At 43.2% G+C, this 24,842-nt stretch overlaps 1 protein-coding gene across 1 annotated transcript in view; it reads left to right on the top strand.

The window, feature by feature from the left end:
• kif19 (kinesin family member 19) overlaps positions 1 to 23,643 on the top strand; it is a 79,650-nt gene extending 56,007 nt beyond the window's left edge. The window contains exons 5-19 of the mRNA XM_029685174.2: positions 3,672 to 3,797; positions 6,456 to 6,650; positions 10,769 to 10,915; positions 11,132 to 11,254; positions 11,661 to 11,817; positions 12,800 to 12,974; positions 13,200 to 13,398; positions 17,002 to 17,272; positions 19,097 to 19,218; positions 19,379 to 19,542; positions 19,748 to 19,853; positions 20,039 to 20,162; positions 20,677 to 21,071; positions 21,328 to 21,496; positions 21,714 to 23,643. Of these exons, the coding sequence (XP_029541034.2) occupies positions 3,672 to 3,797; positions 6,456 to 6,650; positions 10,769 to 10,915; positions 11,132 to 11,254; positions 11,661 to 11,817; positions 12,800 to 12,974; positions 13,200 to 13,398; positions 17,002 to 17,272; positions 19,097 to 19,218; positions 19,379 to 19,542; positions 19,748 to 19,853; positions 20,039 to 20,162; positions 20,677 to 21,071; positions 21,328 to 21,496; positions 21,714 to 21,841 (2,601 nt within the window). The 3' untranslated portion in view covers positions 21,842 to 23,643. The remainder of the gene's footprint in view (positions 1 to 3,671; positions 3,798 to 6,455; positions 6,651 to 10,768; positions 10,916 to 11,131; positions 11,255 to 11,660; positions 11,818 to 12,799; positions 12,975 to 13,199; positions 13,399 to 17,001; positions 17,273 to 19,096; positions 19,219 to 19,378; positions 19,543 to 19,747; positions 19,854 to 20,038; positions 20,163 to 20,676; positions 21,072 to 21,327; positions 21,497 to 21,713) is intronic.
• The last annotated feature ends 1,199 nt before the right edge of the window (positions 23,644 to 24,842 follow it).

The raw sequence follows: 24,842 nt of genomic DNA, 5'->3' as shown, positions 1-24,842 counted from the left end.
AAATGGAATTCTTGACGTGAAGTAACTCTGCCAGATCACAGTCGAACCAGGGGCTGAACCTGTTTTTAATTCTCATTTTCTTTACGGGCACGTATTTGTTAACGATAACACTGAAAATATCAAAAAAGAAGGTCCAATTGTCTTCGACAGAGGGGACCAAGCTGATTATATACCAATTTACAGAGGCCAGATCATGAAGGAAGGCTTGCTCATTAGGACAGGTTGTTTGACTGGGCAGCCATTACAAACACAGGCTGTAAAACAGTGATCACTAAGGTCATTACAGAAAACACCAGACTGATACCTATAAGGTATACTAGTAGACCTTATAGTATACTAACTTACTACCACAGCGGCATTTCTGTTTATTCAACAGTTCAGGTTGATACTCGTGTAGATACATTGCCTTCAGAAAGTATTCACACCCCTTGACTTTTTCCACATTTTGTTGTGTTTCAAGGTGGGAGATGTAAATTGTCATTTTTTTCTCAGCAATCTACACAAAATACTTTGTAATGTCATTTGACATTTGTAAGACAAAATATGAAAAATAAACCATTAATGTATCCTGATTACATACAGTGCCTTCAGAAAGTATTCATACCCCTTGACTTATTCCACATTTTGTTGTGTTACAGCCTGAATATAAAACATGTATACATTTTTTTTAAATCTCACCCAGCTACACACAATACCCCATAATGACAAAGAGAAAACGTGTTCTTAGACATTTTTGCAACTCTATTGAAAATGAAATACAGAAATATCTCATTTACATATGTATTCACACCCCTGAGTCAATACTTCAATACAGCGATTATAGCTGTGAGTCTTTCTGGGTAAGTCTCTAAGAGCTTTCCACACCTGGATTGTGCAAAATTTGCCCATTATTCTTTTCAAAATTCTTCAAGCTTTGTTGATCCTTGCTAGACAACCATTTTCTGGTCTTGCCATAGATTTTCAAGTAGATTTAAGTCAAAACTGTAACTCCTACACTCAGGAACATTCAACGTCTTCTTGGTAAGCAACTCTAGTGTATATTTGACCTTGTATTTTAGGTAATTGTCCTTCTAAAAGGTGAATTAATCTCCCAGTGTCTGGTGGTAAGCAGACTAAACCTGTGCTTAGCTTCATTCCCTTTTTTTATCCTGAAAAACTCCCCAGTCCTTAACGATATGGAGAGTGGTACTCAGTAATGTGTTGTATTGGATTTGCCCTAAACATAACACTTTGTATTCAGGATGTTTTGTTGTTGTTGCTGTATTACATTAGTGCCTTGTTGCAAACAGGATGCATGTTTTGGAATATTTTTTATTCAGTACAGGCTTCCTTCTTTTCACTCTGTCAATTAGGTTAATATTGTGGAGTAAATACAATGTTATTGATCCATCCTCAGTGGTCTCATATCACAGTTATTAAACTCTGTAACTGTTTTAAAGTCACCATTGGCCTCATGGGGAAATCCCTGCACGATTTCCTTCCTCTCCGGCAACTGAGTTAGGAAGGATGCCTGTATCTTTGTTGTGACTGAGTATATTGATACACCATCCAAAGTGTAACTAATAAGTTCATCGTGCTCAATGGGATATTCAATGTTTATATTTTTTACACATCTACCAATAGGTGCCCTTCTTTGCGAGTTAATGGAAACCTCCCTGGTCTGTGGTTGAATCTGTGTTTGAATTTCACTGCTCGACTGAGGGACCTTACAGATAATTGTACATGTGGGGTACAAAGATGAGGTACAGAGGTAGGTTCTTAATTTGAGCCTACTGCAGGAAAGTAATCCTGCAACAAACGGAAATGTGTTATTATGTGGATTAGGGCACCGAGTGAGTCCATGCAACTTATTATGTGACTTGTTAGGCACATTTTACTCCTGAACTTATTTAGGTTTGCCATAACAAAGGGGTTGAATACTTATTGACTACTTTGTCAGTATTTGAAAGTGGTTCCTTTTGTCTGCAAGCATAGTTTACCATTGTGCTTTTTTTATACAATGTATTCCCAATTTCTTTCCAGGATCAATCACCATAATGAAAAGAAGCCTTGACAAGGAGTGATGTAGCAACCTTCTCATGAATATGTCTCCCTTCTAGGCAAACAGTGACGCACGCAGAGATTCAGTTGTTCATCCTGTCTTCGTCTAGGCAGAAAGAGGAAGAAAGTGACAGATGATAGACAGCTTTTTATTAAAATAACAAACATGGAAAGAATGCTTAAACAGCCAAAGACGTACACCAGAAAAATATTTCTAGAGTTGAATCCGCGACAGTCAGTGTCCTTGTGTTTGGAAGAAATGAGCCTTGGAGACATACAAAAGGGCACGATGCCATTGGTTTGAAGTTTGACACTCGCTAATTTGTACTTCTACTACAAGCTATTCTACAAGCTATTATTTTACTAAATATTCTGCAATAAATGGGTGGGTGCAGTAGTAGAGAGTAGCAACACATGATTAAGAAAGTTGAAGGTAACACTGGATGCCTATAGCATACGTTTCATACTGTAGTCCTGTCCAGCTCTGTGATGGCTGTACTGTGACATAGTGCGTGTTGGTCTTGTTGGCCTCTAGGGAGCAACCTGCTCATCTGCTGCTGCCCACTCTCAGCCCTCCTATCACTACACAGAAAGGTTCAGTGTTGTTTTATGGCCTTGCTAAAACCATACTCACACCTGCTTCCTCTGCTCCCTTGCTCTTTCAAATCAGCCTCCTGTTTCACCTGTTATTACACAGACATAAACTAAATACAAGTATGCACACAACTACACATGCATCCGCATACATAGTCTTTTAACACCCATGCACTTAGTTCAGCTTCTATTCTATGAGAAGTTCCTATGTTTTTACCCTCTGTTCATACGGTATGTTACTACCCTAATCAGAGGAGGTGTGTTTTTTTTCCCCTTCACCTGAAATGAAAGTGTTTTAGATGGTAAGAATAACTGGATAAACACTCTCCTGTCTGTCTCAATCATTATTTCCCCCTTGAGTGAGTTTAGAGTGGTCCTGTGGTTCTGGGGTTGGTTATGAACAGGGATAGCCTACTCTGCAGGACAGTCGTTTTTTGTTTTCTTTACTGGCACACTATGTTCTACCCTCCCCAGCCGCCACACATCCCAGCCTATCCCCATCTGTCTGTCTCCCAGTGGTCTCTCTCTCTCTCTCTCTCTCTCTCTCTCTCTCTCCTCTCTCTCTCTCTCTCTCTCTCTCTCTCTCTGTCTCTCTCTCTCTGTGTCTCTCTCTGTGTCTCTCTCTCTCTCTCTCTCTCTCTCTCTCTGTCTCTCTCCCTATTCCTGGTTGTCACTTTGTTGATGTGGGGATAAGAGCTCTCCACGTGAAATCACAGTCAACACACAATGATCAGCCTGTATGAAAGCAACTTGAGCTGCTGACGACAGACTGTCAGAGAACAAGTTGGACTAGCTAAATTAGGAATTAGGAGTAAAACAACAAAAGAGTTTATGTACAGTACTAGTTTTAGACCTTTCAAGTGTGTCCACTTTGCAAGAGGTATTTTCCATGTACATGTCCCAAAACCATTGTTGGATTGGATATAAGAATTCCTTGGCTCTAACAATTCCTTCAATGTTGAGCTTTTGAGATGTGATTTGGAAGCTGAGGAGAAACCTCCTGACTCTCCTGACCATTCCCTGTGTTATGTTCCCAGATCTACAACGAGATGATCCGGGACCTTCTCAACCCGTCCTCTGGGTTCCTGGACCTGAGAGAGGACTCTAAAGGAGAGATCCAGGTGGCTGGCATCACAGAGGTCTCCACTATCAACGCCCGAGAGGTGAGAGGTCACACCTAGGAACACTTACTCCATGCTTTACAAGATCACACACTATACAGTACATCAAATCCATACACAATCCATACATTATTCTAAATCGGTATATTGTATATTATGAAGCCTAAACTCAAATAAAAATGCTGGGTTAAAAAACAACTCAATTTGGATAAATATTGGACAGAACACACGTTGGGTCATTTTGACCCAGCAAGTTGGGTCACTTAGTTGGGTTGTTGGGTTATTGAGCTATGACCCACCAGGTCAGATCAGAAGACTAGGGGCATGGCTTAGTAGGGGTGTGGCTTTCAAATAGTTATTTTTGTCCACCTGTGAGAGTACACTACATGACCAAAAGTATGCGAACACCTACTCGTCGAACATCTCATTCATTAACATGGAGTTGGTCCCCTTTTGCTGCTATAACAGCCTCCATGGTTCTGGTAAGTCTTTCCGCAAGATGTTGGAAGATTGCTGCGTGGGACTTGCTTCCATTCAGCCACAAGAACATTAGTGAAGTCGGGCGCTGATTAGGTCTGGCTCGCAGTTGGCGTTCCAATTCCTCCCAAAGGTGTTCGATGGGGTTGAGGTCAGGGCTGTGCAGGCCAGTCAAGTTCTTTCACACTGATCTCGACAAACCATTTCTGTATGGACCTCACTTTGTGCATGGGGGCATTATCATGCTGATACAGGAAAGGGCCTTCCCCAAACTGTTGCCACAAGGTTGGAAGCACAGAATCATCTAGATGTCATTGTATGCTGTAGTGTTAAGATTTCCTTTCACTGGAAACCATGAAACTGGGTTCCTGGCATCTGGCAGTCTGTCGGACTGCCAGATGGTGAAGGATGATTCATCACTCCAGAGAATGCTTTTCCTCTGCTCCAGAGTCCAATGGCTGTGAGCTTTACACCACTCCAGTCGATGCTTGGCATTGCGCATGGTGATCTTAGGCTTGTTTGCGGCTGCTCAGCCATGGACACCCATTTCATGAAGCTCCAGACGAACAGTTCTTGTGCTGATGTTTTTTCCAGAAGCAGTTTGGAACTTTGTGGTGATTGTTGCAACCGAGGACAGACAATATTTACGCGTTACAAGCTTCAGCACTTGGTAATACCGTTCTGTGAGCTTGTGTGTCCTACCACTTCGCAGCTGAGATGTTTTTGCTCCTAGACGTTTCCATTTCACAATAACAGCACTTACAGTTGACCGGGGCAGCTCTAGCAGGGCAGAAATTTTATGAACTGACTTGTTGGAAGGTGGCATCCTGTGACGGAGCCACAGTGAAAGTTACTGAGCTCTTCAGTAATGCCATTCTACTGCCAGTGTTTGTCTATGGAGATTGCATGGCCGTGTGCTCGATTTTATGCACCTGTCAGCAACAAGTGTGGCTGGAATAGCCGAATCCACTAATTTGGAGGGCTGTCCACATACTTTTGTATATATAGTGTAACTGTCATTCCGGTTCATGTTCTGTTGTATTATCATCACATGTTAAGGTTGAGCACGGACACTTTTGTAGCTTTTATGATGCTTACACAAGAGTATGAGTTCCTGTCGACTAGAGCCTATGTCTCTTTATTATAATATTTAAATAATACTGTTATTAAATGTTTGTTAAAATATGTCATGTGCAACAGTATTGAAGGAAAATAAAAATTAACCATCTGAGGCCTCCCGAGAGGCACAGCGGTCTAAGGCACTGCATCACAGCCGGCCGTGACCTGGACACCCAGCGTCGTCCAGGTTAGGGGAGGGTTTGGCCGGACGGGATTTCCTTGTCCCATTGAGCTCTAGCGACTCCTGGTGGCGGCCCGGGCGCCGGCAAGCTGACATCGGTCGCCAGCTGGACAGTGTTTTCTCCGACCCATTGGTGCTGCTGGCTTCCAGATTAAGCGGGCAGTGTGTCAAGAAGCAGTGCAGTTTGTATGGACGTTGCAGCGATGGGACAAGACTGTAACTACCAGTTGGATATCACGAAATTGGGGAGAAAAACGGGTAAAAGAACCAAAAAATATATATATAAAAAATACTATCTGAAAGCCTGAATAGGCCAACGCCTCCTAAAAATGACCAGATTAACCAAACATGGGTTTATTGACCCATCATTTGGGTTTTCATTCACTTTTATGCTGGGTCGACACAGCAGCCTGATCTTTTTAATGTAATCCATAGGTTATTTTCAGAAGGTGTACATTACATATTTTTGTATACATTTTGTAATATTATCATTTAAATATTATGCCAAAGTGGAAACTATCCCAACATTGGGAGTTGAGGAACTACTCATGTAAGCCTCAATAACACTACAAAAGTGACAAAAGCTACACAAAATACAGTGTTCAACCTTAACATGTGATGACAATACAACAGAACAGATTAAGGGGAATGACATTTACTCTTAAGGGTGGCAAACAATAACTATCTGAAAGCCACGCCACTACTAAGCCACACCTCCAGGCATCAAAGAAAACAACCATATAGTTGACTCTACTGGCTCTCAAAATAGCCCAACGTGTGTTCTGTCCATTATTTACCCAGCGCTGAGTTGTTTTTAACCCAGCCTTTTTTTCAGTGTACATAACACATCTATGAGCACGTCATAAAAATGACATTAGATCTACATAGAGCTACATAAAGTTTAATGACTGTGTTCCTGCCAGATCATGGAGCTGCTGATGAAGGGTAATAAGCAGCGTACCCAGGAGCCCACGGCAGCCAACCAGACATCGTCCCGGTCCCACGCCGTGTTGCAGGTGGCTGTCCGGCAGACAAGCCGCTGTCGAGACCTTCTACAGGAGGTCCGCTTCGCACGCCTCTTCATGATCGACCTTGCTGGCTCCGAACGAGCCTCACAGGTACAAATGTATGTATGTGTGTGTGTATGTATGTGTGTGTGTGTGTGTGTGTGTGCGTGCGTGCGTGCGTGCGTGCGTGCGAGCGAGCGTGCGCGCATTTGTCTGCAAACATGCCTGTTTCTGTGTCCTTTTTTCATCTCTTGTTATGGTCTGTTACTTGTGGGAGGGAGGGGGTCGGTTGAGTTGGTCTTCTCTTTCTGTTTGTCTCCTCTGGTCGTTTGACAGCCATGTTTTACGACAGTACATAGGAACACTGTTTTTGTCACTTTATCAACCCCCTCCCCGCTATTAATCTCTCCTAGAGCGAACTGGAGAACCTATAAACCTTCAAGTCTGCGTCCCAAATGGCTCTCTGATCCCTATATTTGCTCTAACACCCATAGGGCCATAATCAAAAAGTAGTGCACTATGTTGGGAATAGGGGGCCATTTGTATGCAGCCCTGAAGTTTATAGGACACTTTAATAAAGGCCCTTCACAGTGTAAAGCACCATACATTTACATTCTAGACCATGATTTTCCCACCAATGAGGGAAAGAAGGGGTTAATGTCCTTATAGTTGGCACCGCTTATGTAATTCTTACCGTCTATCAATGTCTCCCTTATGTCAGGGTTAAAAATGATTACAAAATGGCTGATATAGTTGATATGGTGCTGTGACTTTACCATGACTTTTATAGCACAGTTTTATGGTGCTAGTTACTTTTGTTGAACAGATTGCAATTGGAGTAAAACCAATACTGCTAACAGAATGTCTGCATCCCAAATGGCACCCTAACCCTATTCCCTATAGTGCACCACTTTTGACCTATGGGCCCTGGTCAAAGAGTAGTGCACTATATAGGAAATAGGATGCCATTTGGGACGTAGTCAGTGTCTTCTGTGAACTAGTTGTCAACGTTTGAAACAGTATATGACACAGAAGTATTAACTATGAACCTTTTTCACATTTACTTACTTTCATAATCATCTTCATTCCTGGAGGAACATAGGGCATGTACTAAAGTTTTCAAATGATAGCCGGCCTTTTCACATTTGTTATGCTTTTCATTTTTCCCATGAACACTGAAGGCTTCATATTAGCCGTTTGCTTCTCCAATTAGTTGCTGCAGCTTCCTGTAGACATCCTGATTAAGGCGAAGCGCTTAACCAACACAGACATTGACATGTCATTCATGATGAATGTTGTTTGATTAGCATCCATATTAAACGAGCCAGGTCTCCTATACACCATGCGTCCCAAATGGCACCCTATTCCCTGTATTGTGTGCATTGCTTTTGACCAGGGCCCGTAAGGGCTCTCATCAAAAGTAGTGTACTATATACATGAGAAAAACATGCAATCATGCCTGAACGGAGAGAACACTTATTTACCATGGAAACCTTTAGAAAGGTTAACCAGCTAGGCTCTTCTATGGATGTATACCATAGCCTAAAGGCCACCAGTCTTTTTAGATATACTGTAGGAGAATAGAGGGGGGAACTACCTCTTTTGAAGGGATGTTTTCTCTTTGAGTTAGTGAGTAAAAATGTACTGATAATGACAAAAATAAAGGAAACACCAACATAAAGTGTTTTAATAGGGCATTAGGCCACCACGAGCCACCAGATTAGATTCAATGAGATTTGGCATAATTGTTAGGTTAGATTACTCGTTGGTTATTACTGCATTGTCGGAACTAGAAGCACAAGCAATTCGCTACACTTGCATTAACATCTGCTAACCATGTGTATGTGACAAATAACATTTGATTTGATTAGATTATACAAGTGTCTGGAACTCTATTGGAGGGATGCGACACCATTCTAAGAAATGACATCATTTGGTGTTTTATTGATGGTGGTGAAAAACACGGTCTCAGGCACCGCTCAAGAATCTCCCATAAGTGTTTAATTGGGTTGTGATCAGGTGACACACACACACACACACACTTTAAACCCCCTATGCTCTTTTGAGACACCTCTTTCAAAGTCACTGAGATCTCGTCTTCTAGCCATGGTAGCCAAAATAATGGGCAACAGGGCATTTGTATACATGACCTTAAGCATGATGGGATGTTAATTGCTTAATTAACTCAGGAAAAACAACTGTCTGGAAACACCTGCTTTCAATATACTTTGTATCTCTCATTTACTTAAGTGTTTTCTTTATTTTGGCAGTTGCCTATAAGTAGAAAGACTGGTACCACTTTCTATAAAGCACATACACTACCGTTCAAAAGTTTGGGGTCACTTAGAAATGTCCTTGTTTTTGAAAGAAAGGCAATTTTTTAGTCCATTAAAATAACATTAAATTGATCAGAAATACAGTGTAGACATTTACATTTAAGCGACTTACAAATTGGTGCATTCACCTTATGACATCCAGTGGAGCAGCCACTTTACAATAGTGCATCTAAATCTTTTAAGTGGGGGGTGAGAAGGATTACTTTATCCTATCCTAGGTATTCCTTAAAGAGGTGGGGTTTCAGGTGTCTCCGGAAGGTGGTGATTGACTCCGCTGTCCTGGCGTCGTGAGGGAGTTTGTTCCACCATTGGGGGGCCAGAGCAGCGAACAGTTTTGACTGGGCTGAGCGGGAACTGTACTTCCTCAGTGGTAGGGAGGCGAGCAGGCCAGAGGTGGATGAACGCAGTGCCCTTGTTTGGGTGTAGGGCCTGATCAGAGCCTGGAGGTACTGAGGTGCCGTTCCCCTCACAGCTCCGTAGGCAAGCACCATGGTCTTGTAGCGGATGCGAGCTTCAACTGGAAGCCAGTGGAGAGAGCGGAGGAGTGGGGTGACGTGAGAGAACTTGGGAAGGTTGAACACCAGACGGGCTGCGGCGTTCTGGATGAGTTGTAGGGGTTTAATGGCACAGGCAGGGAGCCCAGCCAACAGCGAGTTGCAGTAATCCAGACGGGAGATGACAAGTGCCTGGATTAGGACCTGCGCCGCTTCCTGTGTGAGGCAGGACCCTCAACTGGCAGCTTCATTAAATAGTACCCGCAAAACACCAGTCTCAACGTCAACAGTGAAGAGGCGACTCCAGGATGCTGGCCTTCTTGACAGAGTTCCTCTTTCCAGTGTCTGGGTTAATTTGCCCATCTTAATCTTTTCTTTTTATTGGCCAGTCTGAGATGTTTTTTTCTTTGCAACTCTGCCTAGAAGGCCAGCATCCCGGAGTTGCCTCTTCACTGTTGACGTTAAGACTGGTATTTTGCAAGTACTATTTAATGAAGCTACAGGTTGAGGACTTGTGAGGCATCTGTTTCTCAAGTTCTTTGTTTCTGGCCATTTTGAACCTGTAATCGAACCCACAAACGCCCAGATGCTCCAGATACTCAACTAGTCTAAAGAAGGCCAGTTTTATTGCTGTGCTAACATAATTGCAAAAGGGTTTTCTAATGATCAATTAGCCTTTTAAAATGATCAATTTGTATTAGCTAACACAACGTGCCATTGTAACACAGGAGTGATGGTTGCTGATAATGGGCCTCTGTACGCCTATGTAGATATTCCATAAAGAAATCTGCCGTTTCCAGCTACAATAGTCATTTACAACATTAACAATCTCTACACTGTATTTGTGATCAATTTTATGTTATTTTTAATGCACAAAAAAGTGTGCTTTTCTTTCAAAAACAATTACATTTCTAAGTGACGCCAAACTTTTGAACGGTAATGTATATAATAACATCCTTTATAATGCATTATAATACACTTATATTGTGTTATGACACTGACAGTGTCCATCGTAACTCATAAGCGGTTATAAAATATAGATTTTTTTTTATACTGGAGACTTCCAATGTCACAGCAGGCAGAGAGAAAAATAAGGTTAGACCGCCCTCTGCTGGTTAACTGTGACAGTATCCGTCTTGGCCTGCAACTCAGAGACAATGGCCGCATGTTCAAGATCGACTACATTGCTGTCAATGACTGCAGTGCAGACAGACTGACTGATTGACGTACAAATCACATTGCACCTGAAATAACCACTCTTTTTATTATTTGTAGATCAGTCAATTTGATCAGCAAAATTGATCCTCTGGAACATGAGGCCAGATATTAAACCTGCTCCCTCTCTCCCAGACGCAGAACAGAGGTCAGTGATTAAACCTGCTCCATCTTTCTCTCCCAGACACAAAACAGAGGTCAGAGGTTAAAAGAAGGGGCCCACATCAACCGCTCCCTCCTGGCTCTGGGTAACTGCATCAACGCCCTGAGTGAGAAACACGGCAACAAATACATTAACTACAGGGACAGCAAGCTGACGCGCCTGCTCAAGGTACAGTACGGCAACCTGTCTAAGACAAACTGACCTGACTTGCCACGTGCTTTATGAATACACTACACTACACTACGATGCCATACCATATGAAACAATACAATACAAAACAGTACAGTACAATGCAACTTTTTGCTGTATTGTTTTCATCATTCAGATTATTCTGCATTCCACTTGCACTCATTCACTTCCTGTTCTTATGTGCTTGATTTACAGGATTCGTTGGGCGGCAACAGTCGCACGGTGATGATAGCCCACATTAGCCCCGCCTCCCTGGCCTTCGAGGAGTCTCGCAACACACTTAGCTATGCCGACCGTGCCAAAAGTATCCGCACACGGGTGACTTAATACACAACACAATGCACGTCAAACATTTTCTGCCTTTACTCCATCACTGAGGTGTGGGACAACTGAAGTTTTTCTCCTATCTTTCAATTTTCAAATCAATCAACCAACACAGTTATCATAATATAATTAAACACAGTTATCGCAAAGTGATTTAGAGTAAACCAGCGTATACCCCCCAAAGAGCAAGTTAAAGATGCCGTTAGGTCTGCAGTATAACACAGTTATAACAAAGCACCAAACCAGTCAATATTAGGCTTCATAGTTCATCAATATGTTCCTCCTTGCTGAACTTGTGCTACTAAATCATCAGTACGCCATGTTATTACACAGTTGTAACACAGTTATTACACAGGTATAACACAGTTATTACACTGTTATAACACAGTTCTCTCTCCAGGTAAAGAGGAACCTGCTGAATGTGTCCTACCACATTGCTCAGTACACCAACATCATCTCTGACCTGCGCAGCGAGATCCAGCGGCTCAAAAAGAAGATCGCTGATCAGGCTGGACGTCAGCTCAACCTTGACCGAGCTGACATTCGCCATGTCCAGGGTAATGACCTTACCTTGACCTCTAATTGTTCCCTCGCCTCCTCACTGTGTGTGTGTGTGTGTGTGTGTGTGTGTGTGTGTGTGTGTGTGTGTGTGTGTGTGTGTGTGTGTGTGTGTGTGTGTGTGTGTGTGTGTGTGTGTGTGTGTTGGTTGGTTGGTTGGTTCTTCTATCTTTGTGGGGACCTAAAATCCCCAAAGTCCCCACAAGAATAATAAGACAAGGAAAATTCTCCCTCATTGGGATATTTCCCACGCCCCCATGAGGACAAAGGCTATTTTAACCTTAGGGGTTAGGTTTAGGGTTAGAGCTAGTGTAAGGGGTTAGGGTTAGGATTTAGGGTTTGGGTTAAGGTTAAGGTTAGGTATGGGGAAAATAGGATTTTGAATGGAAATACATTTTAAGTCCCCACTATGGAGATTAATTTTAGGTCCCCACTAAGGAAATTAATTGTAGGTCCCCACTAAGGAGATTAATTTTAGGTCCCCACTATGGAAATTAGTTTTAGGTCCCCACTATGGAAATTCGTTTTAGGTCCCCACTATGGAAATTAATTGTAGGTCCCCACTATGGAAATTAGTTTTAGGTCCCCACTATGGAAATTAATTGTAGGTCCCCACTATGGAAATTAGTTTTAGGTCCCCACTATGGAAATTAGTTTTAGGTCCCCACTATGGAGATTAGTTTTAGGTCCCCACTATGGAAATTAGTTTTAGGTCCCCACTATGGAAATTAGTTTTAGGTCCCCACTATGGAAGTTAGTTTTAGGTCCCCACTATGGAAATTAGTTTTAGGTCCCCACTATGGAAATTAATTGTAGGTCCCCACTATGGAAATTAGTTTTAGGTCCCCGCTATGGAAATTAATTGTAGGTCCCCACTATGGAAATTAATTGTAGGTCCCCACGAGGATAGAAGAACAAAACGTGTGTGTGTGTGCCTCCAACAGACAATAACACTTCTCTCCTCCACTGCCACCAACACAGCGGAGGTGCAGGCCCACAGCACGCAGGCGAACCGGGCAGAGATGGACCAGCTGAGGGAACAGCTCCTAGAGGCCTTCAGGAGTCAGATGGAGATCAGGAGGAGCCTGATGGAGCTGGACAACAGCAACATGGAGATCCAGATGGACACCTCCAAACACCTGCTCACCATCGCAGAGTATGTGTCTTAGGATGCATCTCAAATGGCACTCTATTCCCTATATAGTGCACTACTTATGACCAGCGCCCATAGGGCTCTATATAGGGAATAGGGTACCATTTGTGACCTACAGTAATCTCAAACCACTGCCTCTATACCTGTAGCCTTTACCTGTAGCAGTTAAATGACTGTGATAGATAACATAAGTGTGTCTCAACCCCTGTTGTTTGTGCCCTCCTATAGTTGGGAGCAGGAGCGGAGTCGTCGTCGCAGGAAGTGGCGCGCGGAGAGGAGGAAGGAGAGCTTCAGTAAGGAGGAGAGTGAGAAGGACTCTGACTGCCCTGAGTCTCCCCCAGACAGCACTGAGACCCAGGAAGTAGCCATGGCCAGAGAGAATCTGGTCACTCTCATGGCTGAACAAAAGAAGATACGCAAACAGAAGGTAGGTTACTGTAGTCCCCCATTCTCACCTCTAGAGGGAACTACAGAATCACACACACAGCTTAGGCCAGAGTTTTCCAAACTTGGTCCAGGGGTTCCCTGTCGGTGCAGGTTTTGGGGTTTTGCCCTAGCATTACACAGCTGGTTCAAATAATCAAAGTTTGATGATGAGTTGGTTATTTTAATCAGCTGTGTAGTGCTGGGGCACTAAAAGGGAACCCACGGGGGCCACAGGATGGAGATTGGGAAACCCTGTCTTAGGTTACCCAGCTTCAATTCAAATCTGGTAGCGTACACATATTTAGCAGATGTTATCGCAGGTACAGAGAAATGCTTATGTTTCTAGCTCCAACAGTGCAGTAATACCTAACAATACACAACATTACACTCAAATCCTAAAAATAAAGGAATATAGAAATATAGAGCAAATTTAGTCTAGAATATAAATAGATATGTCATGGTGTGTATAAACATTATATGAATAGGAAATGTGTGTTCAGCGGTATTTATATAGTATGATCCATGACTACAATGCAGGGTATACATATAAAGTGGGTAAAACAGTATGTAAACATGATTAAAGTAACCAGTGATTGATGACTATGTACATAGGGCAGCGGTCTCTAAGGTGCAGGATTGAGTACCGGGTGGTAGCAGGCTAATAAGTGACTAAAGTTCAGGAAAGAATACTGGGCGGAGTCTAGCTAGTGGTGACTATTAAAAAGTCTGATGGCCTGGAGATAGAAACTGTTTTAATGTAGACTCAGCTTAAAGGTAGACTCGGTGAAATGGTGTTGCCACGAGCAGCACCGCAGATGTTGAGATGAGTGAGATGCAAGACTTCTCTCTCACAAAGTCACACACAGTTTCTGCGCATGTGCATGGGTTCGCTTCACGCTGTTAAGAGCGTGGTGTAGCCCCTGGACCAAAACAGCGGAGAAGTAGAGCTTCAACGCTCTTAGTTGTTACAAAAATGTAGCCACTATGCTGTTTACTTTCTGCATCTATGTCATATTGCTGAGTCTACCTTGTGAACTAGACAACAGAGCTCGTAGTCCTAAAGAAAAGGAAATGAGTTAGCCATGCATGGCTCATTGGTCCATGTATAAAACCTGAAAATCAGGTCTGAGGTTAACACAGGCTTAGGAGATCGCATGCATTTTGTTCTATTTTTATTTTTTTTTACCTTTATTTAACTAGGCAAGTGTCAGAATCTCCCTAGGAGAGGTGGGTGTGGAGTCAGGCGCAGGAGAGCAAGAATATCCCAGAAGGGCATTTATTTACCGTCCACCAACACAACAGGTACAGGCCCACAAACGTAGCCACAAGAACACAGGAACGCAGTCTAGTAACCCAAACGGAGGAAACAATCCTCTGCTAAACTAACGTGTGGGCGAAACAGTCCCGTGAAAATACACCTGCTTAACAGTAAAAACAAAACGCAACCCAAACCAACGACAGTAATACAAACAAAAATGTATTTCTCTAAGATTAATGACAAATAATATTATAACACAAATATTACAGCTGTGAGTCTTCTTTGGTGAGTTTCATAAGAAGCTTTGCACTCCGGTATTGTGCAAAATTGTTTTTTTCTAAATTCTTCAAGCTCTATCAAGGTTTTGGAAATCATGGCTAGACAGGAATTTTCAAGTCTCTCCACAGATTCTCAATCAGATTTAAGTCAAAACTCAGGAACAGTCACTGTCTTCTTGGTAAACAACTACAGTGCAGATTTGGCTTTGAGTTATAGGTTATTGTCCTGCTGAAAGGTGAATTCACCTCCCAGTGTCTGGTATAAAGCAGACTGAAGGTCCCCACTAAAAAAAAAAAACTCTAGACCACCTTTACTCCACACACAGACACATTCAAAGCTCTCCCTCGCCCTCCATTTGGCAAATCTGACCATAAACCATAAGCAGGTTTTCCTCTAGGATTTTGCCTGTGCGTTGCTCCATCCCATTTCTTTGCATCCTGAAAAACTCCCCAGGCTTTGCTGATGTGAAGCATACCCATACCATGATGCAGCCACCAACATAACATACTTGAAAATAAGGAGGCAGTTACTCAGTGATGTGTGCTGTTGGATTTGCCCCAAACATAAGGCATTGCATTTAGGCCAAATAGTGTATTCCTTTGGTATATTTTTATTCTTCTTTTCACTCTGTCATTTAGGTCATTATTTTGGAGTCACTACAATGTTGTTGATCCATCCTCAGTTTTCTCCCGTCTCAACTATTGAACTCTGTAGCTGTTTTAAAATCCCCAATGACCTCATGGTGACATCTCTGAGCAGTTTCCTTCCTGTCCTGCAGCTCCGTTCAGAAGGACGTCTGCATCTTTGATGTGTCTGGCTAGTTTAATACATCGTCCAGAACATAATTATTAACTTGACCTTGCTTAAAGATACAGAATATTCCATGTCTGATTTGTTTTTGTTACTCATCTACCAATCACTGCCCTTCTTTATGAGGCTTTCGAAAAGCTCTGTGGTCTTTGTAGTTGAATCTGTTCTTGAAATTCAATACTTGACTGAGGGACCTTATAGATGTTGTATGTATGGGGGACAGAGGAAGGTGTAGTCATTAAAAAGTAATGCCAATTCCTATTATTTCACACAGAGTGAGTCCATATATCTTATGTGATTTGTTGGGCAATATTTGACTTCTGAACTCATTTGGGTTTGCCTAAACAAAGGGGGTGAATACTTGTGCAATGACAATATTTTCGTTTTAAAATGTTTATTAATTTGTAAAAGATTTGTTGAATTATCTTTTCAATTCAATATATTTCAATCCCACTTTGTAACGCAACAAAATGTGAAAAAGGTTGAAGAGGGTGTAGACTTTCTATAGGGGAAGGGGAAACCTAGGCAGCTGCACAGCTCTGAATGCATTCAACCAAAATGTGTCTACCACATTTAACCCCACCCCTCTGAATCAGAGAGGCTGCCTTAATTGAAATCATTGGCACCCGGGAGCAGTTGTTGGGGGTTAACTTGGGCAGAATGACCGATTTTTCCACCTTGCCGGCTCAGGGAATCAAACTAGTGACCTTTCGGTTACTGGCCCAATGCTCTTAACCGCTATGCTACCTGCCACCCACAGGCACTGTAATATCAGTCAGTTAACGTGACCTTTATGAATTATGAAGCCTTTATTCGCTTTATGTGCTTGTTTTCATTACATAAATGCTTCAAAATAGCTGAACAATACAGATAAGATCTCCTAAACCTGTGTTTATCATATACTTTATTTTTGGTGTTTATCCAAAAAATCGATACATTTCCCCATAGGCTTTGACCAACGATCCATGGCGGAGTTAGCATTCGTTAGTGCTTACTAAAAGCAGCCATTACTATTGCTCTCTATTGTACAGTACAGAGGTGGCCGGTGATAGGAGATATTGGAGGACGGACTCATTGTCATGGCTGGATTGTAATGAATAGAACGGTATTAATCACATGGTTTACAATGGTTTATTCCATTTAATCTACTCCCACCAACCTCCCCTTGTACAGTAGACCCTCGTATACCATGATGAGAACATACTATGGTGAGGATTCCATTAAGCCCTGCCTGCGGTTTGTCCTCATGTCTTGTAGGCGTCGCTAGAGAGCCACTTTGTGGAGCTGCGCGAGCGGGCCAGGCGCCTGGAGGAGCTGCTCCCTCGCAGGGTGAGCTGCGAGGAGCAGAGGGAGGTGCTGGGCCTCCTCTGTAAGGTCCACGAGCTGGAGATCGAGAACGCTAAGATGCAGTCCCACGCCCTGCTCAAAGACAACGTGATCCGACAGAAGAACTTTGTGGTGCAGCGTTTCGAGCAGCACCGCCACCTCTGTGATGAGATCATCCAGCAGCAGAGACAGTTCATTAACGGTGTGTCCAAACAACACCGTAAACCAACACTACTTCATTTGTTTTACTACAATGGCTATAGACTTCAGACTTCGGTATTTTTAAAGAGGAGCTCTAGAAGTCACTATCCAGGGTCTACATTTTAGTGATCTTGCAAACGCAGTGAGATTGATTGAATGTGTAACAATTAAATGTTGTGTATGTAAGTGTTGTGTAGGGAAGAGTATTAGTACTAAGTAAAGAGAAAAAATAAATTAACAGCTACGGGGATGGTACTTCAAAAAATATTTTGAGAATAAAGTGGCAATATTTATACAATAAAGTGGCAATATTTCGACAATAAACTTGAAATTCAATTTAGAGAATAAAGTTGAAGTTATATTTCCAGATTAAAGTAGGGGTTTGATTAACTGCTTGTTTCCCTGGCTCACTGTTGCTGTGCACATCACCGTGGAATGCCTGCAGTTAGATGATAAAACTATACTTTAGAATTGGCTTTGGTAAAAAGGAAATCCTTTCTCTTTTAGGACATAATAACCATATTATTATAAGTAGGCCTATTAGGACCACACGGGCTCTGATGAGGTATTTTATCTTTCTGTGTGATTACATAGGTAGAGACTGGTGTGTGTGGCAGGAGCATCTAAAACACTCGTTCAAACAGGCGACACACACACACACACACAGTATCCCCAAAGCAATACCATTCTAACGGCCATGGTGCGTGGTCAGACTGCAAAGAGACATCAGTCCCTGATGCACGCAACGCTACAATGTTATCCTCAAACCCCTGCGTCTGCCAACATTGTGCATAGTATATTTTAGGGAGTAACAGCTAGGCCAGCAGCCTATATGTCCCAAATTTGTGCGTAATAAATGGTGTTTTATGTATGCTACACTTCCAATGAAGTATCCTCATAGGCCTATGCCAGCCAGTTTATTATCTTGTGAAAGTAGGTCACGGATTGCATGAACTAGGATTGCGCGTCCCTGTCGGGTCCAAGGGCTGCCCCCAAACCCCAGTTCTCTTCGCATTCAGTGACAGTGGCAAGAACTTATTTTGTTTGTTAGTGCTCACCATTGCCGTTATAAGAGTGTATGCCTTTAGTCTGAAATTGTGTGTGTGTGTGTGTGTGTGTGTGTGTGTGTGTGTGTGTGTGTGTGTGTGTGTGTGTGTGTGTGTGTGTGTGTGTGTGTGTTATTAGATCATTAGATTGATGGCCATTTGTTTGTTTTGCCGCTACTTTTTACCGCCCAAACACACACACACACACCTGCATACACACACACACACACACACACCTGCATACACACACAACCCGCCCCTCTCTACCTATGTCTGTAACCACAGTTCATCCTTCTGAAAATAATCTGTGGCACAACCATATCCAGGTCCTAATACTTATAATAACATGGTTACTACATTGTATGTATTAAGTGCAAGGATTTCCTTCTTACTAAAGCCAATTCTAAAGTATAGTTTCACCATGTCATCTAACTCAGACATTTCAACAGTGGAGTGCACATCAACAGGGAGACATGTACTTAACCAAATCTCCGACATTAATCTTGAAATATAACTGTGACTTTATTTAAAAAATGTTGGCTTTATTCTCATGATTACATTTCAAGTTTATTCTCAAAATATTGCCACTTTAAATACTATTGTGCAAAAAATAATAATCCAACTACCACCACCTGTCGCTGTTTATTTCTGTTTTCTTTCTACTTGGCTGTAATACTCTTCCGTAGTTGTATGTTTAGTGTTGTAGTATGACTACTCTAACATGGTTGATGTTGTGTTGTAGTGTGACTGGTATTCTAACCTGTGTTGTGTTGCTGCAGACCACAGCCTTCTGGTGCCCCCCCACCTTCAGGAGCTGTATGGGATGTACATGAGAGAGCTGGACGAGAGGAACCTGGACAGAGCCATGGCCCTGGACAAGGTCACTGGATGCACACTCAAGGTAGGCAACAGATACACACACACACCATGCACACACACACATGAACAGCCCTGGACAAGATCACTGGACTCAGATAGAGAACGGGATTAAGATTGAAATCGAGATCACACACAATTATAATATATAAACTTATCCTTCCTCTACCATTTGCTGTCTCCAGGAGGCCTCACTGCCCAAGATCAGCCTACCCAGCCGAGGTCGTGTCCTGCTGCAGGACGTGGACTCAGACCAGGAGAGCGTTCGCACCATGGGCTCAGAGACCAGGCATGGCAGGGCCAAGGCCCGCAGACACACCCTGCCACCTATCCTACCTGAGGCTGAAGGGTAAGAGGACAGAGGGATTGGGAGGGAGAGCGGGAGAGACGGTGGTGGTTGGTTTAGGAAGAAGAAACACTTTAATCTGTATCTCCACCTTCTATAGAAGGACATTCGTCTAACTGACTTTTTCTCTCTCTGTCGTTCTTTCTCTCTCTCGCTCTCTATCTATATTTCTCCCTTCCCCCTACCTCCTTCCTGCTCCCTCTCACAGAGACAACAACCGGGTGTTTAAGAGCATACCCCATGCCAGACAGATGAAACATTCTGCTGTGATGACCCCTCCTCCCATCCACATCAACGGCCAGGGGAACAGAGAGGTGAGAACCCTGTACCATCCACACTGTGATATATACTAGGGCCAATACAGCTGTTGCCATTACACCTGAAGTGTGGAGACTCCATAGTAATGGAGGCAACATTTCTACCAGGTTTCATATGTACATACTCCCCTATGAGAGTGTGAGTATAATGCTACATGTCCCCTCTCCTCTGTCCTCTACAGCTGCAGCCATTGGCTCCAGAGACCACTCTGAGCTACTGCCACCTCAGCCACAGTGTCAGCAGTCACCTGGACTCCTCCCCTGAGAGCAGTGAGACGGGCCAGGATGTCCCCCTCACACGCAAGGGTAAGTGACCCCCAATGGCTACAGCAGACAGGAGTGTTACGGAATAGGGAGTACTTTGGGTACAGATGTAGGATCTTAATTTGAGCCAGTTTGCTACAGCGGTTAGTTTGCTACAACAGGTCATGTGAATTATTATGTGACTATAATTAATGGACATTTTTGTAGAGATTGATACATTTGTCGTAAAGGAAAATCAAGTCTGAAATTTCAAAGTGGAAATTACAAACTTTAGAAGCATTTTTAAACCTTAAATACACTACAAGTTTTATATTTTCTGCATTGCAGGAAAGTACTCCTGCAACAGTGTGATCAAATTAAGATCCTACATCTGTAGTTGTGGGCACAGACCACAAACTGATCGAATACAGAATATAGCCGTTATATAATCTAGGGACGATTGGGGAGAATAACGTTTATATTTTGATATCTTCAGGATGCTGGTGTACTAGATGCGTTCATAGTAGAACCTCTGTCTCGATTTCCTACTAATCAAATGTCTCCCTTGATTCAACAGAGAGGCAGCAGATCCTCAAAGGGATCCACAACATCGCAGTGAAGGCTGCTTGCCGCCGCTCCAAAGCCCTGGAAGTGGACGCCCTGAGGCTGCCCCCTCCTCCCTCCCCCCTGGACCCCAAGAAGCACAAGAGCAGCCTGTCTCTGAGTGAGGCGCCCCCTAGGGGCCTGGCCCTGCTTCGCGGCCGGCAGCCCAGCCCTGAGCTCCGCCACGCCACCTCAGATGAGAACCTATCCAGCAGCACAGGGGAGGGGCCTGGCTCCCAGGGCACCTGGACACGCCCACGCAACCGCCAGCCCGCCCCCAAGAACCCAAACCCCACCCTGCGTGAGCAGGACTTCGAGGCTCGCCGCCGAAAGAGACGCTCCCGCTCATTCGAGGTCACAGGTCAAGCAGTAAGTAGCGTGTTCATTATCTAGCTCCCTTAGAAGGATTTTATTATTCAGTAATATATGTTAGTAGAGTCATCAGCAGCTGTGATTGATTGATTGATTTATTGATTGATTGACATATAAAGTCTATATAGATATATAAAGAGAGGAAAGTATAAAGTCTAGACATATAAAGGGGCTCCAACCGCAGACAATGTTACAGTACATAGCCTACATGATATCAGCCCTAACACACTTCTCAATCCCTCCCCCTGCTCAGCTGTCTCAGTCTAAGACCATGGCAGCCCAACGTGTCCGCCCACTGGACAGCACTTCAGACCCCCACCTCCACATCAACGGCCAGCCCCAGGCCCCCCTGCAACGCCCACAGCACAGGGGGGTCCCTCCTCTCACCAAGGTCCGGCTGTCCCACAACAACCACCAAACAGGTCAGCCTCCCTTTTCCTACACCTCTAGATTAAAAAATACAAAATATTGCTGCAAACATCCACGGCGGGGTTCAAGGCCTATGGCACCCACAGCACCACCATCAGGACAAATTGGATGAATTGCCCTTGGATATTGGCTTATCTCCTTACTGTGTAGCTAATGAAATATATCGACATACTGTACTGTTCGTAAACAGGGCTCTAATGCTTTTTACAGGCCCCATCACAGAGTCCTCCCCAGTCCATCTGAGCAACCTGAAGCGTGCGTCCCAGCTGCGCCAGCCCCAGCCCCTACTCTACGTCACCACCACGGGCACCGGAGGCCAGCGCACCCGCAGGCACTGAGGGCCTACTAGCCTGCCACTCTAGGGTCATGTTCATTAGGGCATGGAATGGAAAACATTTAGCAATGTTTGTTGCCTAATGGACACGACCCAGGGTTTTCTTACATAGGACCCACCAACACCAGCACTACCCTGACCAGCTGACCCTGAGAATGTGGACTGGACTAGACTAGACTGGACTGTACAAAACTGGCCTCTCCAATCTCCACCTTCATGCTCCTGATTGGCACACAGCCCGGTCTAACCCTGCAGCCTTGAGCCCCCCAATGAGAGGAGGCTTACACATGACCCCCACCTCCACACTGGCTGTATGTTGAACCCAGAGACCTAGCTTTTCCTTGTGCTGATTACAGAGAGAGACACTAATAGGATGGATGATGCCCCTAGACAAGAGGATTGAATACCTCACCATCACAGTCTCCAAAGATGACTCTTCTGTCTGTGAGTGAGTCCAAAATGGCACCCAAGTGGCCCTGGTCAAAAGTAGTGCACTATATGGGGAATAGGTTGCCATTTCAGACACACTGTGACTGTTTTTCCTTGCTCCTCTTGTTTCCCTCGTTTCCACTGCTCAAGTGTTCCTGTGAGTGACCGTCCAGTGGCCACCACTGACCGCTACTATGGCTCTGTGCACACTCGGGTTGTACAAATGATTTGGCACAAGAATTTTACTCCGTAAAAATAATTACACAAGCGTTGTGGACTCTCACCGCACAATAGTTGTGTACACATTTTTTGTGCAAACAAACTATGTTGTATCACAAAAATATCAGTTGTATCACAACCAATGTGTCATATGCGTCAGTTGTAGAACCTGAGTGGTAAGGGCCTATGATGTAAAGCAGACGGTACTAATTGTTGCGCAACAATAGACTAGTAGACTACATCATACTGCTTTGATGACACTAAATGCTTATTATCATGATAATGTGCTGATGAAGCCTCAATGTTACATCAAGCTAATGAATGAATTGATTTTTAAGAAATGTTAACTAATGTAATCTAATTTATAGACAGTCAGGCAGCTGTTTTTGGGTCAATCCAACCTTGTTGCTTTGAAGTTAAATGACAAATAAGTCCTGGACATTATTTAGAGGATGGAGAAAACAGCTAGCCTGGTCCCAGATCTGTGCTCTTGCCATCTTAATCACTGTCATTGTGGTGCCAAATGTTTGGCATCACAATGAGTGACAGAGAGTTGGCATGATAACATAAACAGACTGGCACTCAGGATAGAAAACAGGACCCAGTACATCAACATTCTCTGAGTGTACATTTGACATATGAACAACAATAATATTATTATTATCATTCACTACTACATAGAGCTGTAATCCAGGTATAATCTCAATCTCAGTTATCAAAAGCACATAATGAGATCAGAGAAACGTGACTGGATGATTACTGTGCACTTTTGTATTCAGCTTGATGTACAGTCTATACATTCACATTGTGTGCTTCCCAAATGGCACCGTATTCCATATATGGTCTTTGCTCAAAAATAGTGCACTAAATAGGGAATAGGGTGCTATTTTGGACAGTCATTGAAACAGCCCACGGTCTATGCCTTTTTCTTATCACCTACCCAGACATGATTTGATCCTGTGTTAGATGTGCTTAATATCTCACCCCCCCCCCCCTTCCCAACTGTGGATGGTTGTTGTTTTTTATTCACATTTTACGGCTGCCTTTTCTTGTTATTATCCAAATTACAGTCTTTGTCATTGTTTTCATATTTACATTTTTTTCTATTTGTTTTGTAAAAGAAAAACGTTTTATAACTAAATAAATTCCAGTTAAAAACCTAAAGATGTTTGTGATGTGATTAATGTCACTGTATGTACGCGTTCTGGGGAAGTCTACCCTAGGTACAGATCTAGGATCAGCTTCCCTTTCCCCAATCACAACCTTAATCATTAGTAGGGAACACTGATCCAATATCAGTGTCTAGAGCAACTTCACCCTACACCTTATGTAAGCGCTGCAGTTCACTTCCTCAACAGTAGATAGAGTAACGGAATGAAACAGGGTGATCAAAAACGTCTACAGTACTACCAAACGACCACTATATGCTCCTCCTGTCCTTTCATCTCCTATGACAACTTCAGTACACAATGTTCCAACAAAGGTCTTTGTGCTGATGTGTGATCAAAACAACTCTTTCCCCAATTGTATACTGAACAAAAATATAAACGCAACGTGCAATCATTTTATGATTATACTGAGTTACAGTTCATATGAAAATCAGTCAATTGAAATAAATTAATTAGGCCATAATCTATGGATTTCACATGACTGTGCATGGGCTCAGCCATGGGGGAGCCCACAGGGGAGCCAGGCACAGCCAATCGGAATGAGTTTTTCCCCACAAAAGGGCTTCATTACTGACAGAAATACTCCTCAGTTTCATCAGCTGTCCGAGTGGATGGTCTCAGACAGTCCCGCAGGTGAAGAAGCCAGATGTGGAGGTCCTGGGCTGGCGTGGTTATACTTCATCTGCGGTTGTGAAGCCAATAAGACGAACTGACAAATTCTCTAAAACGACGGAGATGGCTTATGGTAGAGAAATGAACATTCAATTATCTGGCAACAGCTCTGGTGGGCGTTCCTGCGGTCAGCATGCCAATTACACGCTCCCTCAAAACTTGAGACATCTGTGGCATTGTGTTGTGTGACAAAACTGCACATTGTAGAGTGGCCTTTAACTTGTACCCAGCACAGTTTCTTGATATGCCACACTTGACAGGTGGATGGATTATCTTGGCAAAGAAGAAATGTGCACTAAAAGGGATGTAAACAAATTTGTGCACAGAATTTGAGAGAAATACGTTTTTGTGCCTATGGAACATTTCGGGATCATTTACTTCAGCACATAAAAAATGGGACCAACACTACATGTTGTGTTTATATTTTTGTTCAGTATAAGTGATACCAAATCTAGACTTTGGTAATTACAGTGTCTTTGGAAAGTATTCAGACCCCTTGACTTTTTCCATGTTTTG

This window comes from Oncorhynchus nerka, linkage group LG16, assembly GCF_034236695.1.
Source record: "Oncorhynchus nerka isolate Pitt River linkage group LG16, Oner_Uvic_2.0, whole genome shotgun sequence".
Lineage (NCBI taxonomy): Eukaryota > Metazoa > Chordata > Actinopteri > Salmoniformes > Salmonidae > Oncorhynchus > Oncorhynchus nerka.
The sequence above is the reverse complement of the archived record's forward strand: the minus strand, read 5'-3'. Positions and strand labels throughout refer to the sequence as shown.